General features: G+C 39.6%; 5 protein-coding genes across 6 annotated transcripts; 1 reads left to right on the top strand and 4 right to left on the bottom strand.

Annotated features, from left to right (window-relative positions):
• The first annotated feature begins 313 nt into the window (after positions 1–313).
• LOC139933995 (uncharacterized) lies at positions 314–27,594 on the top strand. 2 transcript variants are annotated; one of them, XM_071928251.1, is made up of 7 exons: positions 314–648; positions 4,381–4,549; positions 12,908–13,012; positions 13,379–14,109; positions 16,111–16,302; positions 17,140–17,195; positions 21,257–27,594. In XM_071928251.1, the coding sequence occupies exons 4-7, from the start codon at positions 13,734–13,736 to the stop codon at positions 22,040–22,042; spliced, it is 1,410 nt and encodes a 469-aa protein (XP_071784352.1). In that variant the 5' UTR covers positions 314–648; positions 4,381–4,549; positions 12,908–13,012; positions 13,379–13,733; the 3' UTR covers positions 22,043–27,594. The 2 variants fall into 2 exon arrangements, with proteins under 2 accessions (XP_071784352.1, XP_071784350.1); XM_071928249.1 differs by having other exon boundaries at positions 13,379–14,157.
• LOC139934144 (uncharacterized) lies at positions 5,785–6,549 on the bottom strand. Its single transcript, XM_071928438.1, has 2 exons — positions 6,244–6,549; positions 5,785–6,114 (listed from the first exon to the last, which is right to left on the bottom strand). The coding sequence occupies exons 1-2, from the start codon at positions 6,547–6,549 to the stop codon at positions 5,785–5,787; spliced, it is 636 nt and encodes a 211-aa protein (XP_071784539.1).
• LOC139934142 (uncharacterized) lies at positions 6,747–7,832 on the bottom strand. Its single transcript, XM_071928437.1, has one exon. It carries the CDS (start codon positions 7,830–7,832, stop codon positions 6,747–6,749), a length of 1,086 nt encoding a protein of 361 aa, XP_071784538.1.
• LOC139934141 (uncharacterized) lies at positions 7,864–8,820 on the bottom strand. Its single transcript, XM_071928436.1, has one exon. The coding sequence runs from the start codon at positions 8,818–8,820 to the stop codon at positions 7,864–7,866; it is 957 nt and encodes a 318-aa protein (XP_071784537.1).
• On the bottom strand, positions 9,997–11,298 carry LOC139934140 (uncharacterized). Its single transcript, XM_071928435.1, has one exon. The coding sequence runs from the start codon at positions 11,296–11,298 to the stop codon at positions 9,997–9,999; it is 1,302 nt and encodes a 433-aa protein (XP_071784536.1).

Here is a 27,594-nt window from a genome sequence, read left to right as displayed (position 1 = left end):
CCCTTGCTCAATGCTGAACCTGGTCCTTGCTCTATGGCTGAACTAACGGTCTGGGCCAAATTTCATAAAGCCTGTTTTTGCTTATCATCCTTGATAAAAACAGGATAACCAACCAAATTAATTTCCATTTGTTGCACAATTTGCTTGTTAATGTTACTGGTATTCAGCTGATGCTTGCTTATCCTGCAAATCACGTGGAAATTTGGTTGGTAAGCCTGGTTTTAACAATTAAGAAATGTCACGCTAGCAAATTTTGTGCTTACAAGCTATGTATTTGGGCCCTGATAATCATGAGGGCGCCCTACGCCCCCACACTGCAATCTACGCGTGGTGTTCATCGTCTAAAAAGGGGGAATACCCTGATTTCCATGCTCAAGATTGCAAAATACTGCCCCACCACTTTAGTGGTGTGTATCCAAATTATCGGTACAATAACATCGATACCTCAGAGAGAGATCCTACATTTGTCGCCTCAGTTCAAAGAAGCAGACGAATACAAACATAAGCATGCAAAGACGCTCAGCGGCACTGACTTGCCCTACTCAGTACCGTACGAACACTGGCGTCGTCCTAATATAATTATTAAGCCTAGATAGTTATAGACTATAGAGTAATATAACCATCAATTATCCACCAAGAGTGACCATGGTAAGTAAGTTAAACAGTTATGGGTATCTATCAATGATTTCTTTGTTTAGCAGCTAAACCACAAAGAAATCAAAATGTGTATTCTTATGATAAAATGAACACAATTTTTTAAAGTGAGTGTACATTTGAGTTGACCTTGCTTCACAAACAATTCGACCATGATCGTGTTAGCGTAACAACTTACTTGGAATGAGTGGGTTTAAGAGACTGAGGTTTTACAACGTATTATGTAAGTAATTGGTCCTGACTCAATGGGCGTTTCATGCCAGGGGGCTCGTGCATACCATTGTTATTAATTCTGCTTGGGCCTAGCCTAGCCCTGGACTAGACCCAGTAACTGGGGCGCTGTACTCCTTTTAATTGACTTCATCTGTCGTACTAGCTAGTACAGCGCCCAGTTACTGGGTCTAGCCCTGGACCATGCCTAGCCCTGGTAGGGCGTCAGTCAGTGCCACTGCATGCAACGGAGGAGTCCAACCTGGGCTAGGCCATGGCATGCCTAGCCCACCTTGTTGAGCTGTTATAATGGCTCCGCTTTTAACATCGGTCTCATCACTGTCACCATTGATGAGACCGATGTTAAAGGAACACGTTGCCTTGGATCGGACGAGTTGGTCAAAACAAAAGCGTTTGTAACCGTTTTTTATAAAATGCATATGGTTGGAAAGATGTTTTAAAAGTAGAATACAATGATCCACACAAGTTTGCCTCGAAATTGCGTGGTTTTCCTTCTACTGTGCGAACTAACATGGTCGGCCATTTATGGGAGTCAAAATTTTGACCCCCATAAATGGCCGACGTGTTAGTCGACAAGGTAAAAGGAAAACCACGCAATTTCGAGGCATGTTTGTGTGGATCATTGTATTCTACTTTTACAACATCTTTCTACCCATATGCATTTTATAAAAAACGGTTACAAACGCTTTTCAAAAACCAACTCGACCGATCCAAGGCAACGTGTTCCTTTAAAAGCGGAGCCATTAACAGCTCAACAAGGTGGGCTATGCCATGCCATGCCAATATGACAGTTTGGACGTAGTCGATGGTTACTCCTAGAACTATGAGGATCGTTCGGCTATCGTCTCAGCGAACGATAGCCAATTGAACGGAGCTCATAGTAGTTCTAGGATTTGTCGATGGTTAGCCCTGATGAGTAGGACGTCACTCGTCAGTTTCTGTTGCATGCACCATGTCCATGTGGCTTACTAGTCTAGACCCAGTACCAGGGGCGCTGTATTTCTTTTTTCTAAATTTTGACATTATCGGTCATCTACATGTATCGTAGGGTAATGTTATTGGCCCTTATATATGTTTTCGTACCCCAACTTTGATTACCGTTTTAATTAACGCGAGACTGCGCAAGCTCCGCAGGTGACAGAAGCTCTGCTGTTTACTCCAGTCTGTATTTTGGTCATGCTTAATCATGTCAAGAATAAAGTTTCCTGTAGTGGGTTGCTCAAACATTTATAAAATGATTAATGTTTTGTATTTAAATCACTAATGCATTATTATTATGCCAACAATCAAATGAGTCAAAGAGACAACATCCAACCTCGAAAGTTCAACAAAATTACCATGTGCTAGATTGAGTTTCATTCTCCTTCAGTCGATGATAGATCACGTGATGTGGTTGCTATTTGGGATTCTATGGCATGCCAATGGGGGAAAAAAATATTTTAAGTGAAAACGAAAACAATTTTATTATTATTATTATTTACAGACTAAATCAATTCTGATAAACATAATAAAAAAACAGGTCTACATTAAAGAGAAAATATAACAGATTGGTTTCTTATCTCCTGAAACCAAACATTGCTGGTCTGAAATGGGGGAAAACAGATTGTTCTGAAGTGTTTACGCTTGGGGGGGGGGGGGGGGGTGTTTTACTTTTATGCCTTGTGATATCTCCGGATTCTCATCTAGTAGCCATAGGCCTATGTCTTAGGACAAAAATGTATTTAAATTTGATTAACATTAATTGGATGAGATTTTTGATTTATTTTGCACGCCATACCTTCTGAATATTCAATAACATACCAATCAATGAAAGTGTGAAAACATATGACGTCGCTCCAATATCGTGCGTGCATTAGCACTATAAATAGCGGACTATCTCTCGCAACGTAAAACCAGAACTTTTAAGAGTTCAACACACAATGAAGTGCAAGTGTAATTGTTGTAATAAGGTTGGATAATTAATTTTTAAAATATCATTTAGTTTTTGATTGTGAACAGTTTTCCTGTTATCCTACTATGTAGCTAGTAGGCCTACGACTGATAATTGATGTTAAAATTTTGAGAAAAGGAGGTGAAGGAGGTGATGAGTGCCTTGGTCTATGGCGAGTCAATATGGGCCATGATTGGGAGACGCCCGTCTGTTTAAAGTGATCATAGCGCTTTCTCCGCCACCAATAGTTGTTTTGATATTTGGAACTCTCCATAGTTATCCCTGCAACCGGCGGGAGTGTGTAGGATTTTTGTAATTATAGCAGCAAACTACCAAGTGTGCTAGACCAATTTCTGAGCGCTGAAGGCCTATTTTTTAATTTTGTTTTATTTTTCATTATCGGTCGATAATGACAAGTTTTTGGGAAAAAAAGAAGTTTAGTGCCGATAATCACAATTTTGAAAAAAAGAGGGTAAATTAAAGCCATAATAATAATAATAGCAAACAGCAGCAGCAGCAGCAGCAGCAATCATGATTGATGACGATGACGATGACGATGACGATGACGATGACGATGACGGAGACGATGACGATGACGATGACGATGCCTTTTTGAAATGTACCAACTCACGACTTGGACGTACATGTACTTTGCACGTGTGTTTACTATGCACATTGCAGGCAAAGTCTGCCTCGATTGACGTCACAAAAGGGGTAGGCAGAGTCAGCCCCCCAAACAACTTTATATATTTTTTAAACATATAAATCGTGACAAACAACTACAAAAAAAAAATTGTTTTATTGTTCATAAGCGTATACTCTTATGTTTGAAAGAAAAAAAATTTATATTTCTGCATTCGAGCATTAATTCTGCTTTTAAGCTAATTACACATGGTACCTTTTTTTTTAAATTTTTTGTTCTGCACTACTGTAATATGGTGATCAGTGATGTCACATGCTGGACTTATTTTATGCCCATATTTTATGACCAGAAGTACTCCCCTGACAAATGGAGCATGCCCGAAACAACCTCACTTTTTTTTCAAAACTTAATTGCTATAGAAATTGTTGTTTTGTGTACTTTGTAAAATTCCCTTATAGATCACGAGCACAACACACAGAGCACTCAGGTGCCTATCGTGTCCATCATTTTGGGGTTCAATATGTGCACAAACAAGCACAAAAGATTTGACTTCTAAAATGATGAAAATGATGGATGTGCATGATCTTTTGGAAATGCGTTCGGAAGTGAAACTAAACGGGTCTACAGAAGACAATAGATCCCTTGCATTGCGCAAACGCTACTTGTACGCTAAGGTGACCTGCAGTTTTTAATGTGCAAAAACAACTTTCTTCAAAACAATCCGCCTCCTTTTGGCCTCAGGGATGGTGACTTGTTACTCATTTCTCAAAAACTACAGCATCTCACACCAAGTCATATTTAAAGGGAAGCTTTCTACCACCAATATGTCTTCAAACTGTGTGACATTGTGTTTTGTGTTCTACGAAAAGTACCCAACCCTGGAGGGAATAATCTGTTGAAACAAATGTGTTTGGTTTTTCAGAGAGACTGAAGAACATCATATTCAGATATTTGTTTCTAATCCAGTAAAGGAGAGTCTCTGTCTGCAACTTCATCCATCCACCACCATCTCTGACTTGAAGGAAACAATCCAGGAAAGACTAAACATCCAAGCAAAAAATCAGCATTTTGTCACTAAGAGGGGCATTGAGGTATGAGGTTGTATCATTTGAGTGCTGACAATCTAAAGTTTGCTTTGTGAATTTAATGGAATTTATTTTTGAGAAGTATTTTCCAGAGGTTACATCAGAGAGTTTTAGTCTGTTAGAAAACCCTGTCCATCTAAAAGTGTGACCGTGGTTATGCATTCTTTGGCATTTCCTGGCAGGCAAGAAACTACACTGGTACAAAAAGTAAATTGTCATATTGACCTGGTGAAGATATGACAGTTTACTTTTTGTATTGTTGTGTTGTTAGCACACATTCTACAAAATATTTACAGCTGAACAAAGTTTAAGATATGTCCTCTTTTTGTATTTTTAAACTTTGTTGAAATTCTTTGCTGCAATTTTCAAAAGTCCTGGTTGTTTATTCAGTTTGTAAAGATGCAACATCTATTATTGTGGCTGCCTTGGCATTTACTTAAACACCAAGGAGTTTCGTCATACTTTTAAAGTCTCTAGAGTCCAAAGGATTGAATATTCATAACCAAACAACTTATAACTGAAGCAAATGAAGACACTTGTCAAACTGAAGCTTGTGTTGCAATGGTCAAGATACAATCTGAAATTTAATGCCAAACATAAACAATAATAAGATACGTGGAAATACATGAACTGGCATTTAACAATAGAAATGTGTACAAACGTAAACTTTGTCAAGAACAAGATCATAATAAAGTGTTCAAACAGACTGCAAAACTTTGTCTAAAAACTCTGATTTTGCCTTGTAAACTGTAAGTCAAACTGTTGCAGAATATAAAGAGAAAAATATGCTTACCGAATTGGGCTTTCTACACTGGATGAAATTATAGAGAACTTGAGAAATACTTCTGAAAAGCTGGAACTATCATGTTAAAACAACCACATGTAATGTAAAAAGGCTGCACAATGGAATGCTGTGGGGGCAAGCATGGGCTGCATGTACTGCATATAACATAACCCACACATGTACTCTGTGTGGGGCTATGGGGGACGTTGACTCATTAGCATACACAGGATGACCTTATTGCACTGTCACTAGGCTACTTGGCTGAAAGGTCATGCACTGCAAAATGGGTACATATTAATTACAACTTAAAACACACATGAATAAGCGAAACTCACTGCACAAACTGCTGCAGTGACATGGCTCCTCAACTGTGCGCAGCATCAGTTATACACTTAGCGCAGCATCAGTAAGGAAATTTTTAAGCCATGGCTTATCAATCATTCTTACGGTAAACAGTTCACTTAGTCAAGGTAGTGGTCCGTGTTGGCTCTTCGTCGGGGACGTCTCTGGTCTTCTGAAGTAGACATTTGTCCTGGGTAGGAACCAAGAGTACCAACTTGTGAATTGGTCTATCGAGGATAGATGGAGGGCGCTTACGCCTTCCTTGGCTGTCTCGTTCACCATCTGCCATCAACAGCTTGACGGTCCTCACCTTGTCGTCTTTACTAGGATAAGTATCGATCACTCGAGCAAGGGGCCACTGGTTACGGGTTGTGTCGGTCTCCTTGGATATGACAACGTCTCCTTTCTGGATGTTCCGCTCGGGCTTGGTCCACTTCTTGCGTTCCTGATGGTTGTGCAAAAACTCTTTCCTCCATCTCACCCAGAGTTCGTTGGCCAGATACTGTACTTTTTTCCACCACTTGTGCGAGTACACGTCTTACTTCTGGAATCTTCCGGGCGGGGGCAGTACAACCTTGGGCTTCATGGTTAGCAAGTGATTTGGAGTTAGCGGTACGGGGGCGTCTGGAGAACACAGATTGGCAGTCGTTAGAGGCCTTGAGTTAATGATGCATTCTATCTCGATCATAAGGGTTCGGAAGGCTTCATCGTCCAGCTGACTTCCAGACTTCAGGAAAAGAAATGAAAGTATACTACGTACTGTGCCTATCTTCCGCTCCCATACACCACCCACGTGGCTCGAGTGCGGAGTGTTCATTTTGAAGGGGATCCATTCACAGTCGGACTCCAATAGGTACTCTCTTACTCTGTTTTGGTCCATGTCTGCTAGTGCATTCTTCAATTCATTACGGGCACCAACGAAGGTAGTTCCTTAATCACAGCGCAACTGACGGATGGGCCCTCTTCGGCTTTGAAATCTGCTCAGGGCGTTGATGAAGGAGCTAGCAGTAAGGGAATTCGCTGTTTCTAGATGGACACTTCGGGACGCCATACAGGTAAACAGTGCACCGCAGCGTTTCACTTCGCTTTGCTCTCCCTGATGTAGAATGGACCAAAATAGTCCACAGCACAGTACGAAAACGGGGGCGCAGGTTGAAGTCGGTCCTCTGGTAACTCAGCCATTTTCTGCTTCTGCAGAGGTCTACGGAGCTTTCGACATGTTACACATGAAGCGATATAGTTTGAAACTGCTGCTGATCCGCCGATTACCCAGTACCCTCTCTGGCGCATCTCGTTGTGTGTAGTACATCTACCCATGTGATGCACTTTCTCATGGTGATGCCTTATCACTAACTCAGTGATGTGATCTTTGCGAGGCAAGATGACTGGATGTTTCAACTCTGATGACACATTGGCTCTTTCAATCCGTCCACCTACTCGAATCAAACCAGCATCGTCAAGGAATGGGTCAAGTCTGAAGAGAGAACTAGTCGCTTTGAGACTCTGGTTACGTTTCCGAGCTAACTCTCTCGTTGTGAACTCTCCTCTTGTTCCGAGCTGTTGGAGAATTTCAACTTCATTCTTGAAGTGCTCATACTGGACTTTCTTGAGAATTTCTATCTCTGCTTTCTTCATCTCAGACACCTGGATGATTACTCTCGGTGATGGATGAATGTCAACCACCTTAGACACACCTTGGGAATTTCTTTGGTGAAGCCTCGTCTTAAACATCAGACATATAGCAACAGCCTTCTTTGCACGATGCCAACTGGAGAACCGATCAAAACGTGACTTCTCCAAATGGTCAGGGAATTTGTTGTTTGCATCCAAAACACGGGTCGCGTAGACTACAGCTTTCTTCACCTCGGGATCTGTCTCATCGAGCTTTGGCATTTCTACTTGTGGGCTTTTGTGGGCACCGCCTTGATGAAGAAACTCCGGTCCATGCAACCAAGTAGATTTATTCACCAACTGTTCAGCAGTCAAACCACGGGAAGCTTTATCGGCAGGATTGCATTGTGTGTCAACGTACTGCCAGGAACTTGGGTCGGTTGCGTTGCGAATTTGCTGTACACGGTTTGCAACATACACGTGGAACCTCTTGGATTCATTGGTCACATATCCCAGAACAATTTTGCTATCAGTCCAGAAGAACTCCTTCATGTTCTGATAAGAAAGCTCGGCTCGTAAAAACTCACTTGTTTTTGCAGACATGGTTGCTGCAGCCAATTCCAGTCTTGGGATGGTCACATGCTTCAGTGGGGTCACCCTTGCTTTTCCCATGACGAAGGAGCAATGAACGTTTCCAGTTATTCACAAGACGGAGATAGGAACATTGGCCGTATCCTTCCTTGCTAGCATCGGAGAAGTGATGAAGTTCGGCATCCATGATACTAACAAAGTTTTCTGGCTTGAAGGATCGTTGTATCTTCAACTGTTCAAGGTGAACACACTCAAGACGCCATTTCTCCCACTGTGGACGAAGACTCTCTGGGATTGGGTTATCCCATCCAAGCTTATCACGGCACATCTGCTGAAGAATCTGCTTACCCTTCAATGTCACTGGTGCTACATAGCCATTGGGGTCGTAGATCGAGCTGACTGTTGAAAGAATACCACGACGAGTGACGGGGCGATCTCGTAATTCTATACGGAACTGGAAAGTGTCGCTTTCAACGCACCATGTGACTCCAAGTACTCGCTCTAGAGGGAGTGGATCTACATGAAGATCAAGATCTTTAACTCCAGTTATTCTTTCATCAGCGGGAACAGATTCAAGCACTTCCTTCTTATTGGACAGAATTTTGTGCAGCTTCAACCCTGCACTTGCACATAGACTTTTGCTGGCTTGGATCAGGTCGATTGCTTCCTTCACTGTGGCTACTGACTTCAGGCCGTCGTCAACATAGAAGTCGTTTCTGATGAAGTTGGCAGACTGCTGCCCAAATTCTTCTTCACCATCATCGGCTGCTCGCTTGAGACCAAAGTTTGCACAACCAGGGGAACTGACTGCACCAAACAGATGAACTTTCATCCGGTAGTCTACAACCTTGTTATTTGGGTCACCATCTTTCCACCACAGGAATCGAAGAAGATCTCGGTTATCTTCGGATACGAAGAACTGATGGAACATTCCTTTGATGTCAGTCATGATGGCTACTTCTTCCTGGCGGAATCTACACAAGATGCCCACCAAGCCGTTCATCAAATCAGGACCTTAGGGTGGTACACACCTGTATGAGGAACGTAGTTCACCTTGCCGTCTCGAACCTCAAGACGTTCAGTAGGGACTTGCTCAGAACAATTTTGAATGACGACCTTCATGAAAACACAGTAATCGTCAAAGAACTTCGGTCGTTTCTTGAATCTTGCTGTTAGCTGCTGCCATCGTTTCTCAGCTAGCGCTCTGTTGTAGGGAAGGGACACATGTTGTTTCAGGGGTAGAGGCATCTCGTAGTGGCCATCCGGTTTCTTTGTGATTCCAGTCTCGAGAATTCTAATGAAGTTTGCATCTTCCACTGAGTATGGCTTGTGTTTGGTGCTCATCTGGAAATCTGACTCCAGTACTCGCAGAACTTTCTCAGCATCAAACGCTTCTTTGACTTTTGTGCCATACACAAAGTGAGGGTAAGCTTCAGCCGAGAACATCTTGTTGCAGACAGCATCATCTTTTACTTGAGGAGATCTACACATCTGACCAATTACACCCCAGCCTAAAAGTGATTTCTGACCATACGGGTCGTCCTCTCCTCCCGCGATGATTTCTCTAAGACGGAGTACTCTGGGGCAGTTGCTGCCTATCAGCAGGGAAATCTTCATACTTGGGTCATACGGCATCAGTTTCTGGGCTATAGGCTCAAGATGGCGCCACTGCATGACTACATCAGGCTTAGGAATTTGGGAACATTTGGCAGGGATTTCGTCACGCTTGAAACAGACAGGGAGGTCAACAGCATGTTCTCTGGCGATGTCTAGAACTTCTAAACCGAGGATTCGGTTGCTTGTGATGCATGCGTTTCGCTCTTGCATCGTCGTCAGAAGAAGCTGAGTCTCTGGCCCTTGAACATCAAGACGATCACAAAGACTCTCGCTCACAAAACAGCTATTGGACTGATCATCAAGAACTGCATACTCTATGGACTCTTTACTTGGGTTGTTCTTGGTTCGAACTATCACCGGGATGATCATGCAGTGATCACCTTCACCATTCTGATGAGGACTGGCACAAACTTTTGTGCAATGTGTACACTTTCGTCCTTATCGACCATCGCTTCCTCATCTTGAGATTTCACCGGCTGTTGTCTCGTGTCGTTGCGATGGAGACTGGTCAAGTGACTACCAGAACATGTTTCACATTTACGTCGTTCCTTACACTCTCTAACTTGATGCTTGTCACTGGACGCACAGCCCATACATAACCGTCTCTGGAAGAAGAACGTCTTTCTGTCCTTGTAGTGTTTCCTCCTGAATGATTTGCATTTCTCAATGTGATGATCGCCATCACAAAACACACATGGGCCTGCAGCACTCTTGGATGGCTCACTAGAGGGACGTTCACTGTAGGTTGTTTTCGTAGAGAAAGCCTTGGCACTCTGACCCTTTGATGGCCTGCTGGGGGGACTCGTCTGGCTAGTCGACTTGGGGGGTCCTTGCTCCTTGTGATGGCCTTGAGCTCTGGCATGTTAGCTCGATCAGCTGCTCTGCGAACGAAGGAAGCAAACTCCGAAAATGGGGGGTAGGTACCTGGACCTTCTTTAAATCTCCACCTTTCAATGCTTTCTCTCCACTTGGAGTCCAGATGATGAGGCAACTTCTCAACGAGTTTGGCATTTTCTTTTGGAAAATCCAAAATACCAAGGCTCGGTATCGTAAGTCTAGCGGCGCTGACCTTGTCCAGGAAATCTGAGAAGTCTCTCAAAGCCACAGCATCTCTTGGGGGTATCCTGCTCCACTTCTCCAACTTTGTCGTGAAAGCACAACTGATGACACTTGTGTTGCCATATCTATCGGCAAGCACATCTCTAGCCTTTTGATACGCCTCCTCGGTTCCAATCAGCATGTAGTGCTCGACGACTTGTCTCGGTTTTCCCGCTACGTACTGGTTCAAATAATTTAGCTTGGTGTCCACGTCTAGTGGCTTTGAGTCGATGAGGGCGTTGAAGGCGTTCTGCCATAGTGGGTAGTGAAGTGGCTCTCCCACGAACACCGGAACATTAATTTTTGGAAGTTGGCTTGAGACCGCAAGTCGCTTGTTTACTTCACCTTGCTGGATACTCTTCTCAGCTAGCTGGGTAATTACTCTCTCAAGTGACGAGGCTATCTTGGTCCACCCATCCTGCGGAGTGTTATGTTGGATTGGTGAGCTGTTGGTGACTAACGTCGCATCATGATTAGGGAATTGTTGAATCGTGTCGAAGGGCTCTGCAAAGGGGTTCAGTGAAATGTTCGGAACTGGTGCTGGGTTTTCACTTGCAGGAACGGGGTCAGCATTCTCTGCGTCGAGGAACTTCCTCAGATTATGACTGGTATCAACCGGCACATCAATAAGCTCAGATCGGCAAGATGCAGTTTGTTCAAATTGAGTGAAAACATCTGCAGCAGCACGGTTCTCTGCCAGTTGCCTCTTCATTTCAAATCTCTCCCTCAACTCACGCTCTATTTTTCCACTTCAAACTGCTTTTCTTCTTCCAGCTCACGAAGCTTCAGAAACTTTTCCTTTTCTGCGAATTCAAGCTTAACTTTGAGTTCGGCTTCCTGTCTAGCGAGCTCCATCTTTGCAGACCTAGCCGAGGCTGATGTTGATTATGTACGGGAACTTCCATGTGATTGTGATGATCTGATTGACTTTGAACTTGATTGTTTCGGAAAGCACACCTCCGATGATGAGTCATTTGAAAGTGACTGTGACATGATGTAACTAGTTATCCACTCAGGTAGTAATCTTCGATTGTATTGTGGCTGCCTTGGCATTTACTTAAACACCAAGGAGTTTCGCCATACTTTTAAAGTCTCTAGAGTCCAAAGGATTGAATATTCATAACCAAACAACTTATAACTGAAGCAAATGAAGACACTTGTCAAACTGAAGCTTGTGTTGCAATGGTCAAGATACAATCTGAAATTTAATGCCAAACATAAACAATAACAAGATACGTGGAAATACATGAACTGGCATTTAACAATAGAAATGTGTACAAATGTAAACTTTGTCAAGAACAAGATCATAATAAAGTGTTCAAACAGACTGCAAAACTTTGTCTAAAAACTCTGATTTTGCCTTGTAAACTGTAAGTCAAACTGTTGCAGAATATAAAGAGAAAAATATGCTTACCGAATTGGGCTTTCTACACTGGATGAAATTATAGAGAACTTGAGAAATACTTCTGAAAAGCTGGAACTATCATGTTAAAACAACCACATGTAATGTAAAAAGGCTGCACAATGGAATGCTGTGGGGGCAAGCATGGGCTGCATGTACTGCATATAACATAACCCACACATGTACTCTGTGTGGGGCTATGGGGGACGTTGACCTTATTAGCATACACAGGATGACCTTAATGCACTGTCACTAGGCTACTTGGCTGAAAGGTCATGCACTGCAAAATGGGTACATATTAATTACAACTTAAAGGTAACACACATGAATAAGCGAAACTCACTGCACAAACTGCTGCAGTGACAATTATATACAGTTGACACTACTCGGGCTGAACTCGGCTCGAGATGTTGTGACCACAGGTTTGTCCAATGTCAGAAATTGGTTTCTGCCATCCAGGCCGATCCTGGGCAGCTTGAACAGCTTGATCGTGTTGTAGGCCGATGGCCTTGAGGTCGTCTATAAGCCATCTATTAAAACGTCAAGTCAAAGTGAATGAGTTATCGAACTTGCCATGAAGAAATAAGTTCATGACGACTCTTGTGGTTGTATTGCTCAAATCTGAGGAAGAAAAGAAGATTTTACTAAAACGTCAAGTAGTAATGACCAAAATCTTGAACACTTTTACCCACATAAATTTTGAGATACAATACAGTAGCAGTTTTTAACAAATCCCTCAATTGTTTACACCCACACAAAATTTCTATATTAAAAATATCCACATCTTTTACCTCTTCCCACATTTTGTGTGCACCTTTAGAGATGCTTTTTGAAACTTCCAAAAAATTATAAAGGAATTTTACTGTCCAGCAAGTAGTTCTTAAGGTGATTTGGTTATCCTTTTTTGTTGAACACACAGCTTTGTAACAAACAGTCTCTGATTGTGCTTGGCATTCAGCAAGATACCAACCTAGAGTTACGTCAAGTTGCTGGGTTGATGGGCGGAACAAGAAGGCAAGAAGTGGTAAGTGTGAGCCAATCTAAACACTGTATTTCTGCCCCTTAAGGTTCTTGGCATTCAGCCTTTCTGATTATTAAAAGTCATTTGATTAATAGGTGGTTAATGAAACCAAAACTAGGGTAAGTTAGATTGCTAATAATTAAGGTTACCAAAATATTGAAGAGACAGAAAGCTAGAGGTTCACTGTTTAGGTGTGTGGTACAAGGAAGCAGAATTCGTCAAAATTTAATCTACTGCTTTTCATTTTTTATAAAGCATTAGTATTTTTTAAAGTAGTTTGGTTTGCTCAAGACAATGTAAAATAAAAATAAATAAAAAATAAACTTTCAATACCAAAACAACAGACAAATTTTCTTTTTTGGTTAACAGGGCAGGGAAAAAAGTTTAAAATAGCCACGATACGACTTCAAGATGAGCAGGAAACAAACACTAGCTCCGAATCAAAACAAGAAGATGTCACTGAGTCTATGGAAACTTCTTGTACTTTGCTGGCATCCCTGGTACATCTACTAGTGCAGTCCAGTCACAGAGAACTTCTCCTAGAACAGGGGCCATTTCTAAGAACACAAGGGGAAGGAAAGAACAATTGAAACCTCAATCTCGAGAAGGACTTGCATTTCAACAGAGTGCCTCTACTGAGAAACAAGATTGCTTAGTCCAGTCTCAGAGAACTTCTCCTAGAACAGGGGCCATTCCTAAGAACGCAAAAGGAAGGAAGGAACAAATGAATCCTCAATCTCAAACAAAAGCAAAACCTCATTTTAGTGCCTCGGTCATTTTTGAAGAAGCACCCAAACCTCATAAGAGTGCCTTTGTCCATTTGCCAGAGGAACCTAAACCTCATCAGAGTGCCTCGGTACATTTACCTGAGGAACCTAAACCTCAGCAGAGTGCATCAGTCCATTTGCCTGAGGAACCTAAACCTCATCAGAGTCCCTCAGTCCATTTACCTGAGGAACCTAAACCTCATCAGAGTGCCTCGGTCCATTTACCTGAGGAACCTAAACCTCATCAGAGTGCCTCGGTCCATTTGCCTGAGGAACCTAAACCTCATCAGAGTGCCTCAGTCCATTTGCCGGAGGAACCCATACCGCATCAGAGTATGTCGTCTACAGCAAATGAGATAGCTTCAAACTGTGACAGTAAAGGTACAGATTAACAAGAACCTTTATTTTTTTTTAAGTCAAATAAAAACCAACTTACTACCAACTTATGTACTTTGTCACATTTTACTACATGATATGAAGTTAACTGTTACATAATTATTGCAACTCTAACACAGTTTGTTTGCTTTTACTGGATTGCTCATGTTTTAAGTTTACTGAAAGTCACTTTAGACAGTACATATCTTTTCTGATTACTCACAAAAACATTACGCTTTTCAAGGAAAGGGACATGTATGAATTGGATTACAAGATTAGTCTCGATCTTAAATAAGGGAATAAAAGAGTAGGCGACGGGTTCTTAAACGGCTGTTTAAAATCGGCAGGGTCGTGGCCGAGCGATAAAGGCCTGAGCCGAAGGCGAGGGCCTTTATCGCACGGCCACGACCCTGCAAGGTTTTAAATGGCCGTTTAAGAACGAGTCACTACTCTTTTATTCCCGTTCATAAATGCCCTTATGTTAAAAGCGACATAATTTAACATGTTTAGACAGTGTGACACTGTTTCATTTGCGAATTTTCAAAATCCTTGGTAAAAATGTTTTTCCGCGTCGGTCGGTGTGTATACACTCGTGCAACATTTTACGCGCTGTTAATAATAGCTATGAATTGCGTTCCGCTTAACTTAAATTGGCGTACATTAGCTTGCGCGCCCAACACACAAAGGTTTTCGAATTTTCAAAATCTTTTGCCAAAAAATATGTTTTGTGTGCGTCGGGTGGTGGTGTGAATATGCGCGTGTGCACACACATTACGCGATGTTACTAATAGCTATGAGTTGCGTTCCTCGTAAGTTAAGTTGGAGTACACAGCTTGCGCGCCCAACACGCGAAGCCAGCTGATCTTAAACAGCTCAAGCTGTATCTCAACCAATAGGTAGCGAAACTGTCTGGGGTATTTATGAATGGCTATTAAAAACCTTGCAGCTAGGGTTTTGTCTGTGAAATAGAAACTCACTTTTCAGCTTGGTTCTTCATGGTCCTTAATCATCATCTTCCTATACTGTGCCAAAACTAGCTCCTCCAGAATATACCACTTGCACAGAGACTTAAAGCCATTGGACCTTTTCTGTAAACAGTAGTGCCAAGGCCCACACTTTGTGTACCACAACTTCTATATCAAATAACAAACCTGTGCAAATTTAGGCTCAATCGGTCATTGAAGTCGGGAGAAAACAACGGAAAAACCCACCCATGTTTCCGCGCGTTTCGCCGTGTCATGACATGTGTTTCAAATAAATCCGTAATTCTCGTTAACGAGAATTTATATTGTTTTACCGTTTTCTCAAAAAGTAAAGCATTTCATGGACTAATATTTCATGAGAAGTCTTTCACCATTACCTTCTGTAAACCCTGTAAATTATTTGTAAATCTGTGGACTTTTCTTTTTTTTCTGTACCGAAAGGGTCCAATGGCTTTAAAGGCAGTGTACACTTTTGGTAATTACTCAAAATAGTTGTTAGCATAAAACCTTACTTGGTAACAAGTAATGGGGAGAGGTTGATAGTAAAAAACAATGTGAGAAATGGCTCCCTCTGAAGTGACATAGTTTTCGGGACAGAAGTAAGTTTCCGCGAATTTGGTTTCAAGACCTCAGATTTAGAATTTGAGGTCTCGAAATCAAGCATCTGAAAGCACACAACTTTGTGTGACACAGTGTTTTTTTCTTCCATTATTATCTCGCAACTTTGACGACTAATTGAGCTCAAGTTTTCACAGGTTTGTTATTTTATGCATATGTTGAGATAAACCAAGTGAGAAGACTGGTCTTTGACAATTACCAATAGTGTCCAGGGTCTTTAAGACATTTCATTGAAACAAGTGAGCTACAATGTGGACATGGTACTTAACAAATCAGAAGATGACTTTGTTGTATTCATCTATTTGGAATCATGTGTCCAAAACAATTTTGGTTTTTTTCCCATCTCTCCTTTATCTAGACATAGTTCATGCAATTCACCAAGACCTAGCAATGAGATCACAATCATCTGATGCGCATACCTTAAATCATCACCAATCACAGGCAATGGTGAACAACATGTCAATCGGAGAGGGTAGTAATGTCTTTATGGCCGATGCTTCTGGAATAACCTTCAAGAAAGAGGTCATACAACATGTATATTATGTAACAGGTATTATACAGCTATACTTTTCTACTATACAATTACTTTTTATGTCTAACATACTTACATTTAACATTTAAATATTTCAGTTTCAAGATTAAATCCCCCCCCCCTTTTGAAAAAAATGAAACGAACACAGAACAAACAAATTACAAAACAAAATTACAAAACAAACCCAAAAACTCAAAAGTGTATTCATATTATCCCATAATACAATCCAAGAATAAATTAAAACAATTTGTTGTGTTGAAATTAGTTTATTACCGCTCACTAGGAGTGGCGCGCGACAGGAGCAGATCACCAATCCCCAAGCTTAAGTTACCCCAATTATACTGAAAACTGAGGACAAATTGAAGCAACTCATTTTGATGTACGGAAATTTTTTTTTTACAGAATAGCAAAGCCGCTTTGAGTTTAAGAATTATTATATGACATAATGTAAGCTCTTCAGCAATAAATATATAGAAGATATCCCAATCCTCAAGCCCTAGCTATTGCAGAAGTGACTGGAGAGGCATTGAAGCAAGTGGACATGACTACAGGTAGCTAGTAGATACTCTCAAGATACACAAAATAAACATCTATGATTATGATAAACATGTATGAGATGAAAATGTTGAAAAGGTAGTATTGACACTAGATTGGAATCATATGAAGACTTTTCAACTTCAAAAGTAGAGAGGGCGTAACAATCAAACGTACTGTTATCAGCAGGTCAGTAGAGAGCTTCTGTTAGTAAATTGTAACGTTCTTAATCTTTGAATCCGACTTCAAGTCCAAGTTTGGAGTCACAAGGATAGAGTCTGTGTCAGAATTTATTAACCTGTGTTTATTACCTCTCAACAGGAGCCCCATCAAACCCTGATTCTCAAGTTCAAGCTTTTTCAGATGAACTTCGAGAGGTATTGAAGCAAGTTTACATGAATACAAGTAGCTTTGTACTGATGATCCCATGGTTTGATGATGATCAGATCCACACAATGGACATCTACACGAAGAATTCTATCAAATGGTTTATAGAAATTCCTTTTAACATTTTTTAGAATGTTATTGCATTTTCTATATAAAAAAAGGATGCAAAATTTCTATAGAATTCTATCAAATGGTTTATAGAAAAGGCGAGATTTCTATTGCAGGTGTATAGAAAAGCAACACAATTTCTATAGAATTCTATTGCAGGTTCTATAGAACCGACACAAAATTTCTATAGAAATCTATGAAATGGTTTATAGAAAAGCGACCTAATTTCTATAGAATTCTATCAATGGTTTATAGAAAAATCAAATTTTCTAAAGAATCTAGTTCCAGGTGTTAAAGAAAAGAGACTAAATTTCTATAGAATTCTATAAAATTGTTTATAGAAAGTCCTATAGAATTCTATAAAAATGGTCTATAGAATTCTTTACAAAACATTTCTATAGAATTAAAATTCTATAAAAAAATTCTCTAGAATTTCTATAGAACTAAGTTAAGATTATAAGCAATACTAATGACTTGTTAGCTGTTCCGACCTACCATCGGAACAGGTATTGTTTTCGTCGAGATTTTTATTATTTTTATTATTAGCTGTTCCGACTGTCCGTCGGAACAGGTATTGTTTTTGTCGAGATTTTTATTATTAGCTGTTCCGACCGTCCGTCGGAACAGGTATTGTTTTCGTCGAGATTTTTAAAACGTTTTAGAAACGTTTTTTTTCAAAACGCCATAGGTTTAACGCATGACTTTTTTTGTGGCAAGATAATCTCAGAAACGGTAGAAATGACAGACTTGAGTTCTATATTAAATTGAAGCTTAGTAAGTAACTTATTTTTCTACGTATGATTTTTAATCTCTTAATCAATTAGCCGAGTTATTAAAGAAATGAATATTTAATTAAATGTATACAGTTATTATATAAGGAATAAAATCGCGACGTCCGTGTTGATAAATCCAATGGGGCCGCGGTTAAACGCGGGTGTTATTACCCAGGTGATCTGAGTTCGAATCCTTCGGGAATCTCGACGAAATCGATATATAAAGGCATACATTTTACTTTTTTTTACAATCAGAAATATGTACCTACATTAAAACGATCTGTACATGTTCTTTTTCCCCAAATTTTTGGCTCATGAGAAGCTTCTTTCCTGGAAAATAAAACGGTCCTGATTTTGTCCTCGCGCAGCACGATCTTTGGTGTATGTTCTTGTATGGAGGAGAGTCTACATACATGTACATGGTTCTACGTTACGAAGCATGGAGGGAAGATAATGATAGTTGAAAGCTTGCCGTGTTGTTGAAGTTTTTGAGAAAGGAGTAAAAAATAAATGTCACGAAAACTATTTAAGTCTCAGTTTAAGCATGGAGGTAGAAATGGCACATGGTTTTAGCAAAGCATGTAAAAACGTATTAAGCTCTGAGCGTCGCGCGTCTTTGACCGGGCTCCGTTTCAGGCGACGAGCGTAGACGACGAAAATAGACCGCCCGGGATTTGGAATGATTTTTATGGGTAAAGTCACCTTGTTTGCGCCGAGGACCAATTGCCTAAACTAATTCCAGTGTTTCGCGTTACTTTCGGAAATTAGACCATGATCGACAAACAAAAAATCTTTGACAGGAATACAAAAGCAGAGATTTTATTATGCTGATCGTTTCTCTGGTGGTTGAGTCAGTTTTATAGAGCTGCTTATAATAAACAGGCAAAACATTTTGCTTTACAAAATTGCAGAAATTGAGCAGAACACCTGGATTCACAACTTGAACATGAGGCATGGTTAAGCTGCTTTTTGTGTTTAAAAAGCTATTATGTAGTTTGGTCCTGGGCCAATGGCTTTTAAAGGAAAGAATCGCAGTGCTTAAGTAATCAGGGAACTGTGATTACGCAAAGCTTTTTTTACAGCTTAGCAGGGAATGTGTTCTTCACGTCACAATTCGCATCAAAAAAATTGCTACAGTTGATTAATTGTGCTCAACTCTCACTGCGAAAACAGCGACTTAAAAATTTGATTTGCATTCGCAGGAAAACCGTGCTTTACTTGAGACAAAAGTACGCAGGGGCGACTAGTGTGCTTTAGTGTTAAAGTCGTGACTACAAATTATTATTTGAGTCGCGACTACTGAGAATCAAATCTTGAGAATCCGTACTTTATCTCGACAAGTGTCGTAGTTAGGTTTGAAGTGCGACTAGTCGAGGAGTAAAATTCACTAGTCACCCATTCGCAACCTAATTAATATTGCCTTTGCGGCACATAGCGGCACAAATCTTGAGAATCTGTATTTTATCTCGACAAGTGTCGTAGTTAGGTTTGAGGTGCGACTAGTCGAGTCATGATGGGAACTTGCTTAATGAAAAAGATTCAGTAATCTGCTGAAGCATTGATTTCTGCGCTTACGTCAAGCGAAATAGACTGCTTATAGCAGGGATTTCTTTTGTTTGTGTGCTTCCAAGCTCGCACATTATTTTCCAAGCTTGCACATCACAGTAAGCGGAAAATGGTGATCGTAAGCGCAGACTTTGGTGGTCATAAGAACCATGTAATTTTGCCCTGTGAGTAGGTTTGGTAAGGCCTACACTTCAAACATGTAAAGTCAAAAAAGATTGTTAGTACATGAGGGGAAATCTTGTGAAACTGGTCCATTTTGACTCTGCTTCACTGCGTAAGCAAAGAATTTACACATCAGAAGCACGGATATTATCGCTTACATAAAGCATATTTCACAGCTTAGCAGGGATATTTTTGCTTGTGCGCGGGGAAACTTATCATATGTAATCTTTGCTTTGAACTAATTGCACAGATATTTCAGCGCCTGCAAAGTAAGCGGAGAATGGTGGTTGTATAATAAATGGGCAGAGTTTGGTTGAAGCAGACAGAGCCATACAACTGGGCCGTGTTCTATAGGGGAAATTATAGCTTGACATTTTGTGACAGTTTTGGTATCTGCAACGTACACATACAAATACAGAGTCAGATACAGACATTACGGTGCAGAAATCGTGCAATTGAAATATCTCATATGAAGAGCGCCCCCTATCGGCAGGAGTAGTCGAATTAATTATGTGTTTTTAAACACGTAAAATAATATTAGATGGAAGCTTCTGCTTTAGGATGTTTAGCTTAATTCCTATCATAAAACATACTAAAATTATTTATTAATTAACCACCAGTGACCCTCATTTGCATATTAATTAAGAAATCTTTGCAGCATCATATCTCAAGAACTTCACGGCCGACTTTTCAACTGTTTGTTCTTAAAGACTCCTTGTTGGTTGGAGATTAATTTGAAAAAACTGTGACCTCAAGTTGACCTCTACTTCCGCGTCAACCAGAAGTGTCACCATATCTCAAGAACTATACAGCAGATTTTCAAAATATTTTCAGTTGTAAACTCCTTAGGCATAAAATATTAACTTAAAAAAACCGTGACCTCAAGTTGACCCATACTTCCTGGTCAACCGGAAGTGGGACCATATCTCAAGAACTGTACAACAGATTATCAATTTTTGTTCAGTTATGGACTCCTTGGGCATTCAAGATTAGTTTGAAACAACTTTGACCCCATGTTGACCTTTACTTCCGGGTCAACCGGAAGTGAGCCCATATCTAAAAAAGTACACAGCTATTAGTTATAGACTCTAAGGCAATAAATATTAGCTTTGGAAAACTGTGACCCCAAGTTGACCCCTACTTCTGGGTCAACCGGAAGTGGGACTATAATATCAAGATCTACACAACCGATTTTATAGACTCCTTGGCATTACAGATTAATCTTTGGTAGCTGTGGGCCCATGTTGACCTTTACTTATGGGTCAACCGGGAAGTAAGACTTTATAACAAGAGCTACACAACTTTTTTGAAACCTTTTTTCAGTTACATAATCCTTGGGCAATGAAGCACATAATCCAAGCAAAACAACACGGAACAGCTTCGTGTTTGTTTACAAACACTTAATGTCCAGAGTCATATTTTATGATTTTTCTGGAATACAGAGAGACATGATGGACTTCCCACTGAGTGTAGAGCTCCAGGATTTGAAAGAGATTCTCAATGAGAGAGGCATTTTCACCTGCGAGGAATGCGGGAAGAGGTTTGGGAAGAGATACAATCACCGGATGACCCATATGGACTACCGGAACAAATTTCACTGCTGGAGATGTCCGCAAACCTACCTGCAACGATTCGCCCTGAAGCGGCACTACCAAGCAGAACACCCAACAAGGATGGAAGAGGCTGTCAGATCACAGCCCGAGATAGAACAGGTGACGCCAGCTAAGAGGAGAGCCGAAGAGGAGGAAAGGACCAGAGCAATCCCACTACTGTCAAGGGAAACGACCCCGGATATGCCCCCCCAATCACTCCCTCCAGCAATCGCCCTAAGACAAACCCTGGAAGAGGATGAGGAGGAAGAACAAGCAGCAGAGGCTGCCATGTCCCTCATGGCCTCGGACCTCGAGATTGACGACGAAGAAAAACAACACCAGGACCCAGAGCCTACAGTTACAAGGAACCTCCGAGGAAAAGGTCAACTTATCCGGCCGGAGGGGATCAACGACCACGAGGAGGAAAGTGTTTCAAGTTCTAACGAGTCCGAAGAAGAGGAGATCCCAACAAAGAGAAAGTACAGATGGAAGCCGGTACGATTGGAGGAGCTCCTGAAGGAGAAACTTATCAAGGTAACCGAAGAATATACAGTGAAGTCGTACGACAGGAAAGGGAGAATGGTACGCCATGACACAACAAAACGTGTGTATGAGATTGGACCACACGAGCAGTAAGGCCCCCTTTAAGTTAAATTTAACTAGATAACTAATAGGCTCAACATTATAAATTAATTGCAATCATTGACCAATAAGAAATCAGTTTGAAACGTGTTTTGTTAAAGAAGTTTCCCATTGAGATGCATTACTTGTTTTGTACATATAAGAGAAATTTAAGAAGTGTCACCAAATTGTTTGTATTAAAAATAAAGAGAAATTTCGCAGTTGATTGAGAGGAGCCTTACCAGACTACTTAGCCCAGGTTGGACTCCTCCGTTGCAGTGCTGACTGCACGTCCTACCAGGGCAACAGACTACTTTACTTTGTTGATCTTTATACATGTAAAATCTTGTAGGTAATTCTATGATGAAGAGAGAAGATGCCTAAATAAATAGTAAAGTGGGAAGATTTTAATGACTGTAATTTAATATGCCAATGCTTTGTAAATGTAAAAATTGAAAGTACTGAATGTTGAGGATTGTACTATATTACAGAGTATACAGGTTGAGGAAATTTATGTACAGCACGTTTTTGTGTATTTTAAATTTGCTGAGGACAGCAAAGTCTTAGGGGAAGGCTGTGTGACGAAAATGTCCCCAGAAATTTGTCATTTTCGTCAGGCTTACCTTTGAGCTACTCTACTTTAGATGTACTATATTTTCAGCATTTATTTCCATAACTTTAACTGGATTTAGAGGTATTTTGGAGGTAAAAATCCACTGGTGTGTAGAGAAGACACTTTACACATTGTGTTCTATATAAAGTACACATGTCAGATACTGTTTATATTAAATCTAAGATGGCGACTGCCGTTGGTTCATAGAGATATATAAGAACTAGAGGGCGCACGAATGATGCTTCGTGCACAAACGCCACGGGACCGCAAGATGACAAGTGCGTCATTCTGCACGCGCGTTGAATATGAAATACACGTTTGAGGTTTTTTTTATTGAACGCTCACGCGATGCTGTTTGTTCAACTTACAAAATGGCCGCACAAACACAAGATGGCGACTGCCGTCGGTTGTTCTTGCTAAAATTCAACGTGTACAGAACACTGCTGCTCGCCTCATTTCTTGTCTGCCTCGTTCTCACCATATTACACCTGTACTAATGCAATTGCATTGGCTCCCGGTTAAGTTTAGAACAGTTTACAAAATTCTTCTGTTAACTTTCAAGGCTCAAACATGTCAATCTCCTGCGTATTTATCTGAACTTGTTCATCATTATTCCCCTACTCGGACTTTACGATCATCTCAACAGTCATTGCTTTCTGCTACTAGTGCTTCTTCCATTTTTTATGGCCACAGATCTTTTTCTTACGCCGCACCGTTTCTTTGGAATAGTCTTCCTGTGCATATTCGCCAAGCTAATACTTTACAATGTTTTAAGTCCTTGTTGAAAACTCATTTGTTTAAAGCTTCTTTTTTGTAGTTTGCCTATTTGTATCTTGTATCTTTCTCTAATTGTTTATTTTATTGTTTTCTTTAATGCGCTTAGAGGCTTTTGCATTAGGCGCTTTACAAATGTCTTATTATTATTATTTATTATTATGTTCTTAACTTTGCTGTGATTGGTTGGAAGCTGGTAGATAATTTTCTAGTTTGTGAATAGCCACAAAAACACCTTACTTTATGAGTGTAGATTTACAGTTTTTCATACTGAACAAGCTTTTATGGTTTTGGTGCACATTGGAATGAAACTTTTCCGGTGGTTAAATTAAGTAAAAAAACGAGGCAGATTATCGTCTGCACAGTGTTCAGTAAGGCTCATTAATATTCATGAGATGATGTCATACTATTTTTATCAATGAAAGTAAGGTTTGTTTTATGCATTCTCGAACTTTATGAATGGATTTCTTAGGAACTAATTTTGCTTAATTAATTAATTATTTTATTTAATGGAAAGCATAATTACCAGAGAATATTTTGGCACTTTCATTCAGAATCAAACTGTATAAATATGTGATTCTGAGCTGTTTTGCAACAGTTATGTGTAAACCAATTTTGCTCTCGCCGATTTGTAGGGGCGTGGCGCAATTACTATGCGTGAGAACTTTTCTGTGCGTATGGCGCGTAGTTCAAAGAGTATAAATAGAGCAGATTTTAGTGAATCTTCACCCTTGTATCGATCCTGGCCTTGACCTTGACAGTTGTGTACAATCGTATTGCTGATCTCTTAAATTATTGTTTGTTGGATTGCTCCGCTGAGTCTGAGAAGTGCATAAATACAGGTATGTGGAGTTCTGTTTATAAACTTTAAGACAGGAAACAATGTAGATTTTTGTGAATAATTAAACTAATTATTCGCCGATTTATTTGCCATTTTATGAGATGTTAATTTGGGGAGCTGTGGAGCCAAATAGTCACTGATGAGCTTTGGAGTTAGATGTAATATTGGGGAGCTTTGGAGCAGTTCTGGAGTTTATAGATTAAATATTGGGGAGCTTCATTGTAACTTATTAGAGGAGCTGTGTAGCCAGATAATTATTTTAGGAACTGTGGAGCTATTTAAGGAATTACGTTAGATTTTCTCGAGGAGCACTCTTGGGGAGCCACAAGAGTTCGAGGAGCTGAACTCTGGGGAGCCATTAGGATTGTGTTAGATTTGTAGATAATTAATTGTAATTAGTAAAGGATAATTATTTACGGACTGTGGAGCTATTTAAGGAATTACGTTAGACTTTCTTGAGGAGCATTCTCGAGGAGCCACAAGAGTTCGAGGAGCTGAACTCGAGGAGCCATTAGGATTGTGTTGGATTTGTAGATAAATAATTGTAATTAGTAAAGGATAATTATTTAGGGACTGGAGCTATTTAAGGAATTACGTTAGACTTTCTTGAGGAGCATTCTCGAGGAGCCACAAGAGTTCGAGGAGCTGAACTCGAGGAGCCATTAGGATTGTGTTGGATTTGTAGATAATTATAAGTAGTAGAGGAGGATATTGGAGCCACGGGGCCTTGACAATATCACTTGGTGTGTTTTATATTACAAAGCTCAGGTTTATCTTATCAGACAAGGAGTGGACAGTTCCCTTATAATTTTTCATCAAGGATTTTTTTTTAAGCTTGAGTCCCCGTCACTGTGCTGTTTTGTCACAGTGCAGTTCGCTGTGGTCGAAAGTGAAGTTGCACCATCCATACTCAAGTGATGCTATACACTTTATTGTGTTGATTGTCCCAAGTTCTTTGTCAATTGATGTGACGTAACGGCGTCTTCAAATGGACATGTGTTAAAACGAATGGTGTTCGTTCTTAATGCACCGTGGTTCGATTGCCTATAGTTCATGATGGCTTACTCCAGAGCCAACTCAGAAATGTGAAAAAAAACACCGCCAAGAGGACATTGTCTATAACAATTATTCTGTTCAAATGTCTTGATCTATGTATTCAAGGTATCAAAAACAGCTTTAAAATGCAATAAATTGAGAAGGAAATCAATATAAAAATTGAGGGAAATTTAAAACATTGAGTTCAGAACAAAAACATAACTGAGAATCATTCACAATGCAATGGTCGTTTTGAAATAGCACTGGGCAATGTTCTTAGTTTAACATTGGTGAAAGGTTTCTTCACATAATCTGATGAATGATGATATGGGGCACACAGCTGTACTTTATTCTTTTGTAGCTCATAAAATAGAGTCAACTTGAGTATTGTTCTTCTTAATCACAGATTGTATTGTTTTGTATATTGGTCTACTTTTAATACAAATGGCCTTTTTGACCCAACTTTGTTTTGTACATATTCAATTTGGGCATGAATTTTGTATGTTTCTTTATAAAGAATTTTTAATCTCATAACGTTTAATCTTTAATGACTTTTCTGTGGAGATTTTTAGTTGTTTGGTTGAGAGAAAGAGTTTGGCGAAGTTCATTCCTCTCTTTTTAAGCTGGGCTAAGAACATAAATCTTGCTTAAAATATGAATACGGTTTGTATAGTCAAATACCCTTTTGTTTGTGATCACTCAGCACGATGCTACCTTATTTGAAAAAGGTTCTTTGTATCCAACTGAAAATTGCAATTGTATAATATTATGATTTAGCATGTTTTATGTTTCATTTATAAGGACTTAACCTTGCAATTGTTAATCTTACTTGGTTTCTGGGTAGATATTTTGTTGTATGTTTGAGAAATATTTTAAACAAATTTTACCCCTTTGCATTGTATTTGATACCCATTTGGAATAAACAAAATATGGCGTCTTCAGACATTAAAAATAAATGGGTCCTTACATTTTAATAAGGAATTTTTGCATCTGTGAAAAAATCAAATTCAACTCTATTTTGATGGAATATCATCTAAACAATGTGTGTAAACATGTACACTGTTACAGACCATAATATTAAAATGTGACATTATCGAATGTTTTTGGATTTTGAAAAACAATTGCACTTGAATGGTATTAGACACATTAGCATTCTACACCATTTAAACGTGAGGAGAAACATGTAAATAGTTTTCATAAGGACTATCCAGTGGATGAATAGGTGGATCACAAAACTTTACTGGACCTTGGACCTCCTCTTTGTGTTATGGTTGTTATCACGTAAGTTGTGTACAGAGAAAGAGTCCTATAAGGGCTAGGGTTCCTATGTGTTCCTGGCTGTGGCTGCTGTATGCGCCGTAGCACCGTGTAAACCCTTAGAAGGTGCTGAATAATTGGTTCTCAGAATTCATCACTTCAATAAGAACCTATCTTTCTAAAAGTATACTCATCGCCTTGAGTACCTTGTTTGGTAGATACGTGCGCTATAAAAGACTTCGAAACTATTGTTATTAGTATTCAATAAGCATTAATTTGGGATTTAGCAATAACATTACTTATAAATGTTCAAAACATTTTCTGAGGCATGCAGGGTTATGTTTATTGCAACAGTAAGTTGTAGCTACTTACTAATTGTTAAATTTGTACTGAGTTTGTAACCACTTCAAATACATTTATGTGATGGGATTGATGGGATATATACAAGCATGGAATTTGGAAAACAGTCAAGAGTATGTCAATTTAATTCGATTCAAGTCAGTAAACATTAACTTTCATATTGGTGGAAAGGGAGAATAATAAACAAATTAAGTACAATTATTTTAGTCAAAAACAGTCAAAGACAGTCAGGAAATAAATGATACGGAGCAACCAATAATTATATAATCAGTAACATTTAATGCTATCATACTCGTACAAACAAAATACAATAGTGTACATTATGTCGAGAAAAAAAGAAGAAGAAAAAAAGCAATGTGTGAGGTATGATATATTATGTACACAATGGTTGAATAATAAACAGCAGTTTAAAGACAACATGTAGGTATAAGGTTAAATGGGATGGACAGACAAACATGATACAATCAAGCAACGGTAAAATGAACATACAAACAAAGACAAAGACAAGGGAAAACAAGGACAGACTAATATGCATTTGAGTAGCCTAGTAATTGTTTTTTGAAAAATACAGGTAGAGTCATTGCAGATTAACTTGTACATAAATTTACTTAATTTCTAATGATAAAAATAAATGAATTTTAACAGTTTCAGGTTACAAAAATAATGCAGCAATAAAATGATCAAGAA

Source organism: Asterias amurensis, chromosome 2, assembly GCF_032118995.1.
Source record: "Asterias amurensis chromosome 2, ASM3211899v1".
In the NCBI taxonomy this organism is placed as follows: domain Eukaryota; kingdom Metazoa; phylum Echinodermata; class Asteroidea; order Forcipulatida; family Asteriidae; genus Asterias; species Asterias amurensis.
The sequence above is the reverse complement of the archived record's forward strand: the minus strand, read 5'-3'. Positions and strand labels throughout refer to the sequence as shown.